The 11,797-nt window shown below is 51.6% G+C and overlaps 1 protein-coding gene across 1 annotated transcript in view; it reads left to right on the plus strand.

The window, feature by feature from the left end:
- Positions 1-8,981: 8,981 nt before the first annotated feature.
- Positions 8,982-11,797, plus strand: part of HEYL (hes related family bHLH transcription factor with YRPW motif like) — a 15,318-nt gene continuing 12,502 nt past the window's right edge. The window contains exon 1 of the mRNA XM_024202496.3: positions 8,982-9,432. Within this exon, the coding sequence (XP_024058264.1) occupies positions 9,353-9,432 (80 nt within the window). The 5' untranslated portion in view covers positions 8,982-9,352. The remainder of the gene's footprint in view (positions 9,433-11,797) is intronic.

Here is an 11,797-nt window from a genome sequence, read left to right on the forward strand (position 1 = left end):
CTCAGAGTGTTGGGGTCCCAGCTGGCACTGGCAGGGCACTGCAAGGAGGAAGCTCACTAGGTAAGCCACTCCTCCTGTTCTTATTCCTAACAGAACCATGTATAATTGACACTTTGACCTTAGGTCATATATGTTCTTTTTAAAATGGTGACTCATCCTGCTTAAAGCAGTCAGGGGCTACCATGCTTTGACAGGACAGCCTGGTGGAGAGTAGCCATGGGTGGCAGGGGAGTAGCCATCTCCACAGGGGCAGTATTGTCCATTGAGCTCTGTCCACAGGGGTTAGAAGTCATGAGAAAGTCACAGCGTGCAGGAGGGACCCACGGCGTGGTAGCTTCTACATGGGCCAGCTGAACTGTTTCAGATCCAATGAGAACTGACTTGAGTCTGTGCCCTGAACTCACACTGAGCTCTGACCTCTTTGGTAAGGAATTGCGGCCATGGACCCCCACCCCCTCGCCCATGTCCAGCATATCCCTGTGAGGCCCCATTGGGGGCAGCACGTCCTTCACCTGCTTCTCCTCCTTTCTTCACCACTCTGGCCTTCTGTTGTCAGACTTGCTGCTTCTGCCCAGTTTGGGTTCTTTCGGGAGGCAGGTTGGCCTGGGCCCCTGGCTCCAGGTTGGCCTTAGTGATTAAACTTCAGCACAGCCTCCCCGGGCCTGCAGCGGGCAGGGCGTTTCGAAAAGCCCAGAGAGGAATGACGTGGCTCCTGCAGAACCAAAGCCTCCATCCTCCATCTATGTTCCCATCCCCGGCTGGAATTGCGGGCTCCTGCGTGCGCCGGAGGAGCAAAGACGCACGGGGGGCTGTCATGATGCCCCTTCTTTATGACCCAGGGAGCCCAGAGCTTCCCTGCCCCCAGGCTCCCTTCCTCTGCCTTAGAGAGTTTCCAAATGTTCGGCTTTTGAAATCCCTCCACGCTGGGCCCACAACAAACGCAGCTGAGCCGGAGAGAAGCTGATGGATTTGGGCCGCTGCAGGGAGGCGAATGTGGAGGGCGGGAGGAGACCGTCTGGAAAGTATTAATTAAAAGGGGGGGGAGGCCCCGTCCCCTCGTTCCTTACGGAGAGCTGGAGTCGCTGACCAGGCCTAAGTTGCGGGTGCACGCCCTGAGGAAATGGAAGCTCTCCCTGCTTCAGGGGAAAGCCTGCTGGCAGGTGTGTGAGGGCTCCGGAAAGAACCCACCTCACATCAGTTACGGGGTGCCACCTCCCCTCCCCCCGACACGCAGTGATCTCTGCTAATGAAACCCATCTCCACCTCTCCCGGAGCTGGAGCCCACACAATGGACCCTGGTTGGTGACGCCTCCACCACGACTCCAGGCTTGTCTTCCCCACCCTCTGGTTGCAGCAGCGAGACTCCAAGCTTTTGAGGACCCTCTGGTGGCTTCATTGCTTGGGGTCCCTAAGGTCTCTAGCTCTTTCTCTCCTTTCATCCCTTCAAGCCCACTCCAATTCCTATGCAAGTCAAGGGAAAGATTCCCCGTGATTTCGATGGGAGCTGGCTCTGGACTCTTTCTCCTAGTCTCTTTCCCCATACCCAGGCGCTGGGACAACCCTACGGTACTCAACGCGTTCATTCAGCAGCTCCCGGCTGTTGGTGTTTCTGTTAACGACGCCTTTCATGGCTCTTCACCGGCTCGTTATCTTTAACCCTCCTCTCGTCCCAGAGACTCGCACAGGCTTGGTCTTCCCAGCTGGTTTTGACCCCTCAGGGACACAATTAGAATCAGTGCTGTATGCAAAGGTATGAATGCACAAAGTCACCCCCACACACTTAATTCCTTTCCAAGTGCTCCGGGAATAGAGTTACTACGGTATTGGGTATCATAGAATATCAGGGTTGGAAGGGACCTCAGGAGGTATCTAGTCCACCCCCCTGCTCAAAGCAGGACCAATTCCCAACTAAATCATCCCAGCCAGGGCTTTGTCAAGCCGGGCCCTAAAAACCTCTAAGGAAGGAGATTCCACCACCTCCCTAGGTAACGCATTACAGTGCTTCACCACCCTCCTAGTGAAATAGTGTTTCCTAATATCCAACCTAGACCTCCCCCACTGCAACTTGAGACCATTGCTCCTTGTTCTGTCATCTGCCACCACTGAAAACAGCCTAACTCCATCCTCTTTGGAACCCCCCTTCAGGTAGTTGAAGGCTGCTATCAAATCCCCCCCCATTCTTCTCTTCTGCAGACTAAATAATCCCAGTTCCCACAGCCTCTCCTTGTAGGTAGTATTGATCCAAGATCTGTCTGTGACAAGAGTGTCACTTCGGTGTCCTCTGGACCAGGAATGCATATGATTATGTATTATCATAGCGTGTAAGAGCCCCACTCCCGGACCAGGCCTCCACAGGGCTAGATGCTGTAGAAACATGGAACAAGAAGACAGTCCCTGTCCCAACTAGCATATAGTCTAATGTTGTGGCCAAGACGTTCAAATGTGTTTAGACATTCTGGGTGCTCAGCTGAGGTTCCCTTTGCTGAGCACTCATCTTGGGGTCGCAAGGAAACTGAGATGCCCTCAGGGATGCTGGGGGTGTAGCAGCTCCCCCTACCCCCGGCTTGAAGTGGTTTCCATCATATCCAGGGTTTACAGTTTTGTTCAGTGGCTCTCGGAACGCCCCACTATACACATTTTTCCAACACCCCTGCACGCCCCAAATCGCTAGTCACTTCTGAAAAGCTTGGGCTGTCGTCGTATCTCGGGCAGGATGTGGTCGATAAAACAGGTGGGTGCTCACGTGCACACCCTGTAAATGCACGTGCCCTCGTTACCTTTCCAACACCATCTGGCCATCAGCAACGCAACTAGGATCAGGGCTGGAGGCAGAAGAACGTTTTACAACGGAAAGTAATTAACGGAATACAGCCCCTTTTAAAACCCAGTAATTAAAAACAGTCCCAGCCCCTTTGTTTGCCGTTCAAGCTAAGTTGATGTTTACTCATTTGCTTTACAAAGTGGGCCTTCTTGTGGCTTCAGAAGAAACGATAGTTTGAAGTGGTCGGAGAAGAAAGGCTCTGGGCTTGATGCGTTCCATCTGGGGTGGGATTGCGTCTGCCTACTCGCAAGATCTATGGACGCAAGCGGTGAAACTGTCTACTAGGCTGAGCTCTCCCACAGCTCAGGAGAGGGGGGTGGAGAATTATCACTTGGGTGGGGAGGAGGGAACCACTCCTCTTGGAGGGTTGGTATTTTGGGGCCGAGGTAGGGAAAGTAGGTTCAGGGCAAACTCTCACGTTCTGGCATTGTGTTCTCGGGAGCCCCTCAGGACTGGCCCCAGAGGGGTGCCTAGGCCTTGTCTACACTCGACTTTTTTCTTCTTCACACTCCCACTGTTGCAGTAGCACTGGCAGGGTGCTAATAGACACCCTGCTGGCATTCGAACCAGTGATCTCCAGTACGGCCTCCCAGGAGCCAGGCAGCAGAGCCCATCCTGCTAGCCGGGGACTCGGCTTCACCTGGAAAATCCTTATCCCACTGCCCTCCAGGGTGCCCCTGGGGCCCATCACTACTGCTGGGCATGTTTCACGGGTGAGGGAGGGGCAGCCCCATTTCCACCCAGTAAGTTCCTTGGAGCAGGGAACTTTGTTTGTCCTTTGTTTTTGGTTTGCTCAATGCTCTCTGCTCACTAAGGGCCCTGATCTCTTCTGGGGCCTCGGATGCTACCGTAATGCTAACAATGGGGATCTTTCCTAGAATAATCATAATTAATAATACCTAGCAGTTTTCGTCAGATCTCAGAGCACTTTACTGAGGAGGTCAGTATCATTACCCCAATCTAACAGCTAGGGAAACTGAGGCACAGAGAGGGGAAGTGACTCACCAAAGGTCACCCAGTAGGCCAGTGGCTGAGCTGGGACTAGAAACCAGGTCCTCCTGAGTCCCAGTCAGCTATCCACTAGGCCACACTGCCTCTGTAGACAGTTTGCGGTGGAGCTTTGGGCTCATCCCACTGTTCTGTCTTGTATTACACCTCATCTGCGAGGTGCAGTGACAGCTGCCAGCAGCCCCGTGTCAGGCAGTTTGGGCCAGTGCTGGTGACAGACACTTTGAAGTGGGTTCTAGGCAGGCCCTGGGTGCCAGCTCTGAGGGGCGAGCGCTATCTTATCAGGCAGAATTCCTCTCCCCTGTACCGTGATAACAGAGCCTTCCACGCTGCCCCAGCATGCCAGGAGGTGAGAGCCAGACAGGTGCAGCTTCACACTTCCTGTAGTGGGCTTAGAGCTGATCCGCCTGACTGGTGATGCTAGCAGCAGGGTTGTGCTCAGAAGCCAGCCCCAGCCCCTGCCAGGACACATGCACACAAAGTGACAACGCAGCCGTGCCCCACGGAGAATGGCGACAATCATTTCTGCTGTGCGCTGGGAAGCTTTCACCTCGGGAAAGGTGATCTTGTGCACGGGTGTCTTTGGGGATTTCATTTTCTCCCTGGGCTGTCTCTGACAGTTTACTGTGCCTTCTCCATATTGTGTCGGTGTGTGGGCCGGGGGAGTGTAACGTTTTGAGCTGTGTCACTGTAAGCAATCTCCCTCGGGCAGTGTCCCAGACCTGACCAGACACACAGATTACATTTTGTCCGTTCAAGAAAACGTCCATTCAAAAATCAGCTAATCGCCTGGATGTTTCTCTCAGCTCCCCTGAAGGCCTCTGTTTAGCCCCAGCACACGCATAGCATGGAATACGAAAATTTCCCCACTGGGATGCCATGTTTGCAGCCAGGAAGCCTGTCCCAAATACCCCTGCGAGGCCCCCACTCTTGACATTACAGCTGTTGCTCTAGCAGTCCCTGGTGGAACCTGAGGTTAGGAGTTGATGTTGACAGAAGCTGTGTGGACAGCGTATTCCAGGCACGTACAGGGTTAAACCGGAGGTGTCGGGTCACCAGAAGGTAACAGATATGCTCTGCCTACCACTGCTTTATTTCCATCAGTTCTGCCCTCACTCCCACATTCCAGCTGCTGCCGCTTTTCACAGCTGGCAGCTCTCGGGGGACATTTCCCAGAGCTGAATGGGAGGGGAGGGGAGGCAGGAATCCCAAAGCGGTGGCTGGTTTGTTTGTTTAATTGTAGTGCCAGCTTGAAAAGTCCTGGGGATTGGAATCATTTATCCACAGGGTCCCCGACAGCAAGGAGGGGACAGAGTCTTGGTGGCTTATTCATTCCTTGGCATTTAGAGCCGGTTGTGATTGATGGGTAGAACCTATGCTGATGCTCCCCATCCCCTAGAAACTGAATTTACCATCAACAACTTGTTTCACCTTGGGCAACAAACAATCCTTGGATGGCACTGACTGGCACTGCCCACTTAATCCGGATTTGCACTAGAGATAGTGGTGAAAGGCTCCGTATTCCCTGGCCTGTTCCCTGAGACATTACGTCCCCTAAAGATGTGGGTTTTTCATGAGCAATTCTAACCCTGGTCTCCCTTTCCCTGTGAGGTCACTTCTATTGCGGTCTTGATGGACTATTAAAACCAGGCTTTCTTTAGAGATGGTGACCCTCAAGGGTGGTCTCGGTGAGCCAATACCCATGGGAAATTGCCATACAGCTGGGGGAGGGAGAGGCACAAGGTGGGACTAGTGATCCTATGGTGATGGGCACTCTAGAAACACCTGGGATAGGGTATGAACTGAGGAAAGTCACTGGAGACGGAAGAGCATGTAGGAAGGAGAAGTTCTTCAAAACATCAGGGGAAGCTGCTCCCATACCTGAAAGTTCAAAAGTTTGACTAATGTGGGAATGAGCCGGGAAAACTCATTGCCTTGGTGACTGGGTTTCTTGTCTGGCAGGTTGTGGGAAGCTCTGACTAATCTTCTATTCTGCTGGCGTACGGAGTTCTAAGAGCTTCCTAATGAGCTGCGCGGATCTCCTTTTGTCTACGGGCCTGCTGTTGAACGTGGGAACGAGCGCCTCGCAAATCCACTTCTCTTCTAGAGACACTGGGAACTCCAAGCGCTCGCGTTCCTCGAATACACCCTACTGCAGGCAAAGCGGTGGCAGGCCCCTGGAGTGATGGATAAGAGCAGGTCAGGAGTGGCCAGAGACATTTGTCATGATTTAGTGACTCGAGCTCGCCGTTTCAAAGCAGGAAAAGACGTTTTGAGCCAGTAGATCCTTAGCCCCCCCGGTGAGGAACAATATGAGAAGCCAGATTTCTGTTCTCTTCTGAGCCTTGGTGGGAATTTTACCCAGCCCGGCTCAAAAGAGCACAAAAGAAAGTACTGGGAGTGGGCAGCAAAATGAGTGTTTCACCCCAGACCCCTCACTGATTTCTCCATGTGTCCGGTGTGCACATTCACACACACTCCCTAGCCAGCCAAAGGAACAATAGTTATTTACACCTGCACCCCCATCCTGCAGCTAATTCCTCTTAATCTTTCCTTGTAGTCTCTAGTGAACCGAGCCGTGAGTGGGCTCTGCACAGTATCTGTTTCTGCTGTTCTACAGAGCGGCTAATCCCGGGGTGGCTCGGATCACTCTACCAGTCCCCAACGTGATTATAAATTACTCTCCAGGAGCACGGGCTAGACTATGGATCTGGTTACAAGAGAAGGGAGTTCCATGGCCTCTGCTCCGTCCATAATGAAGAGTAACCCTAGAAGAACATCTTGCCAATTACTCTACGATTGAACCCAGATAACGATGCTTGGAGAAGGCCCAGGAATGCATGAGCGTGGAGGGTAAATTCCCTTCTTACCCAGAAGAGGGGCCCCCCGGGGAGGTTGGGACACACTTTGTGGAACAGGGAGCGGATGGATGCAGGACTGAATGAACAAGGGTGTTGAAACAACCCAACTCTATAGCGCATTGAAATAGAAAGCAGGGCGTGAGGCAGATTCCCATGTATATCCTGGGACTAACCTAATTAGACATGGGGTCGCCATGTAGACGACAGTAATTGAACTAGCGTTCAAAGCAGTAACACAATATCCATCCTAGGGCTGATACTCCTAGGAGTGAGTGGGCTGCAAATTGTTCCAACCGCTGGTGACTAACGTTTTCTTTTGCCATTACATCATTACTTGTGAGTGAGTAAATCATGCAGACGGACCCAAAAAAGTGGCAAGGGAGCCTTTATATGACAGCACACCCTCCTTTATTCTGTTTATGACATGCCTTTTATATACAGCCTGGTTTGGAGAGTTTTAAAAAAAAAGTTTGGTGCAGTATTTTTCATATCCTTCTGCATATAAATCCAAGTGCTTTAGTATCATGAGTCCAAGGCTGAGAGAGAGAGAGAAAATTTATAACTAGAAACCCCATTAAAAGAGCTTTTCTGTAAATCATGTCATGCTTTTAAGGGCCAATACCTCACAATTTATCATGGCTAGAAACAAATACAATATCCCTTTGGAGAGTGGGGAATCTCAGCTCCTCTCTGTTGGAATGAAGCCCTGGTTGCTCGTCTTAATGGTTCATGGGATACCAAACCTTAAATCTGCTCGGTCCTGAATGGAGCTGGTTGGGAATTTTTTCATAAAATGGTTTTTTTCATCAGAAAATGCCAAATCATCCAAAATGAAGCTTTTTGCGGGTCAGTTTCAATGTACTAAAAAAAAAGAGTTTGGAAAAAAGGGTTTTAAAATTGTTGACGTGTTTCATTTTGACATGTTTAGAATGAAGCAGTCTGGCTTTCCAGTTTGAAACAGCTTATTGTTTTCAAATTTAAGCTAAAATACAGTTTTTTTAAAAAAGGTGTCAAAACTGAAAATACACCAGTTCAAAATTATTGAGGCAAAACATTTCGATTGACCCAAACCATTTTTCCCCCCAGTGGACAAAAAAAATTGAGATTTTGACTTTAGGTCCCAACTCAGGATGGGAACAATTTTCAAAATATCAAAAACACCCACGAGGCAGGAAAATAATCCCCCACCCAGCTCTATGGAATGTGACACTGATCTGAGATGTAGGATGGGTCATTCTGGGGGGAAGGCCCCATTTGCAGGAAAGAAGGTAGAAATCCGTTGGCAGGTTTCTTTGCTTTAAGAGCAGCTGCTTGGAAGTTGCTCAAGGATTTGAGAGATTAGAATACACAGAGTTAGGGGGCAGAGTGCAGGTGAGGTGGCCAAGGAGAGATGAAAAAGCCATTTGTTACAGGGGCCTGTGATGTTTCACAAGAGGATACAAAAGGGTAAGCTAGGCTAGGCTCTTAACTCCCAGTGATGGCAATGGAAATTAGGAACCTACATACTTCTGAGGATCTGGTCCCCGGGGTCACAAAGGAAGAGCCACAAGACAAGGCACAGGGAGAGCCGGCTGGGAAGAATACCTGCTCTGAATTGCAGCTAGATGGGGTTAGGAGTGTCTCATCCCCAGGGGCTGCTGGGGCTCCAGTCCTGACCTGATGGATGGCTGGGTGATTCCCTGGTCTGTTCATTGCCTCTGGGGCGCCTGACATTGGCCGCTGTTGGAAGACAGGACACTGGGCTGGAGGGACCTTTGCTCTGACCCAGTGTGGCTGTTCTAATGACCTGATTAGGACTGAAAGCACCAGCCCAGCCTCTGCCCCTTGACTGATCCACGGAGCCCTTTGAAAACAGCCCGGAGCTTAGGCGAAGCTGGTTTGCATCTGAATCCCAGGGCTCTGGACCCGCTGGAGCCCCGCCGACGGCTGTGCGTGTGGGGCGGGATGTTGATTTTTCCCTGCAACAAGCCAGGGCTTTATCAGGCCCATCGCTTTCCCACGGTTTTCTGTTGCCAGTGAGGTCACTGGTCCCTTTAAACCGCGGCGCGGACCAATCACCGAGGCGGGCAGGGGGGCGGAGGGGGGGCACCCGGGTCGGTTCACACGGGCTGCTCCTTTGACGGCAAGGCGGGGGCCAGGAGGGGAGTGGGAACCTGGGAAAGCCGGAGCAGCCGAGCGATCCGTCACTCCGAGCAGAGGGAGACGGGGCTGGAGGGGAGCGGGCGGAGGAGCTGCCCGCAGGCGTCGGGGGCGATTTCCTCTTCCCAGGGGGGGGGGGGGGGCGTCTCTTCCCTTCCTAGACCCAGAAGGGGAGCAGGGCCGCGGAGACAGGACTGATCGCACCGCGCCCGGCCAGGGTGGGACAGCTCCCAACCCCCCTCCCACGACCCCCATAGACCCCCACGTGCGGGGAGGGTGCGGGACAGCCTCCCCCCCATACACATGCGGGGGAGCCTCTAAGCCCCTATACACCCCCGATCGCCCCCACGTGCGGAACAGCCTGTTCTCCCCCCATACATCCCCACGCGCGGGGAGGGTGCGGGACAACCCCCCCATACACCCCCATACAGCCCCACGTGCGGGACAGCCTGTTCCCCCCCCATACAGCCCCACGTGCGGGGAGGGTGCAGAGGAGGCTGTTTGCCTGCCGCTGTCTCGGAGGATGAAGAGGCTGAGCGAGGAGAGCTGGTCGGGCTCCGAGTCGGACGGGACCATAGACGTGGGCAAAGAGGAGGAATACAGGTAAGGCGGCAGCACCTGGGAGGGGCAGTGCGGGGTGGGGGGGCTGGCATGGGGGTCAGGGCGCACTGGGGCAGGGGGGCTGGAGAAATTTGCACAGTGGGGGTGGGGGGTGCGAGAGCCCTTGAACCAAACTGTGAACCCTGGATATGATGGAAGCTACTGGGGGGGGGGGGCAGCCACACCTCTAGTTCCAGCACCTATGCACCGGGGAGGTGGGTTTAGAGCCCAGCAGGGTCCTTCCAGCAGCTCCAGAGACAGGCACCGGGAGCTCCCATCTCAGCCGTGCCACCCACTTGGGGCCACAGGGGGAACCCCGTCTGCAAATTTGGGCTAATCCCAGAATGGCCAAGGAGGGGGTGAGGATGATTGGTGCCGGGCTCTGGGGCTGGGAAGTGCTAATGACCGGGGTTAATCCGCACCATAAACCTCCCAGCTGAAAAGCAAACAGAAACTCACCCCAGCCCCCAGCGAAGGAATAGTGAACTGCCAGCCCTGGAGGAAATGCCAAACTAAGGCTAATGTTTCCCGCTCCCCCATCACGGCTAAAGGAAAGGAAGAATCTAACCTTCGAGCCTCTAGCATCTGCAGCGCTGTTTATCTGAAACTCCCCAAAGAATTTTGGATGAGCGACAAGTATCGGGGGCAGCCGTGTTAGTCTGTATCCCCAAAAACAACGAGGAGTCCGGGGGCACCTTAAAAACGAACAGATTTCTTTGGGCATAAGCTTTGGTGGGTAAAACCCCCACAAATCTGTTAGTCTTTAAGGTGCCCCCGGACTCCTTGTTGTTGGTTTTTTGGATGAGTTTGTCCTGTACTAGCCACGCTGTCCGTGGATTCACAATGCACCCATTGCCCGGTGATGCCAAGGTTCATTTGCTCTTTATCCAATGGGGGAGGGTTTGTGGTTTTCCCGTGTAAGAGTTTTTTACACTGTCCAAACGAAATAATGTTAGCACTGGACATTACCCCTCCAGTTCGCTGAGTTTCAGCTTCTGGGCTCCAGCCAGGCTCGAGAGCCCTGCAGCTTGGTAAGACGGTTAAAGGCAAGGAACTGGCCCGATGCGATTTCCCCCTCCAGGGCGCCCCTTTCATTCTTTGCAAGGTCCCTGCTCACTGCCGTTCCGTATGTTAAGGGAGTCTTGCTGCTCGGTTCCCATGCTGTGTCCTCTGCTTGCCAGGAGCCCAGGCACTGTCGGTGCAAACACAGACAGAGTAGGAATGTATGAAGAACTCTTGTTTTCTTCTCTAACCTATACGTCGGGTGCTTCTGCACACTCATGTCTGCAGCCCAGTGTCCCCCAGGGCACCCGTAGAAATAAGCCCTTCACTGCTTGATATCCCGAATACAGAAATCACCCGTGGCCTCATTCGGTGAGCCTCTCTTGCTAGGTGCCTTCGGGCTCCCTGTCTTACAAGACACTGATGGACATAACAGTATGTAGTGGAACTGTCTCAATCATTTATGTCAGTGAACAACCATAGAGATGGGTTTGATCTCTGTTGCAACTGAAAATATGTATTTCCAAAGCAAGATGTAGAACATAACATGATGATTGCTATATTATTTATTATACTGTGGGTGGTGCGTAGGGGCCCCATTGTGTTTGTACAGCACCTGGCACGTAATGAAAAGACAGTTCCTGCCCTGAAGAGTTTACAACCTAAGTAATGTACTAATGTAAGAAAAGTAACAGGCAAAGAGAAACACCTCCAAGTAGGGAGTGTTGGCTAGAGCTTGGAGTAATTTGGGACAGTAAGTCAGGAGTTTTGGATTTAATTCACCGCTGATTTGCTGTGTGACTTTGGGGATAAGCTGCTGGTGTTGTGAAGCGGAATTAACTCATGTTTGTAAACGGCGGAGTAAGTAAGCCAAATCCATCCGTCCAGCAAAGAGCAATGCATTCAAACAAAATGGGACTTTCTATTTTCCTACAAATGGAGGTTCATTGTATTCAACCTGAATGTTAGTGAGTTCTATTGGACACATACACTACACACCCATACTGCACATCAAATCATATCCCTGTACCATATATACACACACAATCCCACATACAACAGTACAAATAACACTGGTCTACAATTTTTGAGAAGTCCTCTGCTTCAGAGATAAAATGTGCTATTTATTATGTATTTTGATGTGCTGAATTCAAATATGACAATTAAAACAACCGATTGGCTACTATTTCTAAGATATTTAAGTTTTTACATTTTATGTCTATGTATATTGTGTAGATAGTAGAGTTTTCATCATAAATTGTAAACCTAGGTCTTTTCATGTGTTTATGGTTGCTTTACATGATAATATTTCACCTGTTCTGTTTATGTAACACTTTAAAAATCAGCAAAAGGGTTATATAAATAA

The sequence above is a fragment of the Terrapene carolina genome, unplaced genomic scaffold (assembly GCF_002925995.2).
Source record: "Terrapene carolina triunguis isolate 2854851 unplaced genomic scaffold, T_m_triunguis-2.0 Scaffold236, whole genome shotgun sequence".
Lineage (NCBI taxonomy): Eukaryota > Metazoa > Chordata > Testudines > Emydidae > Terrapene > Terrapene triunguis.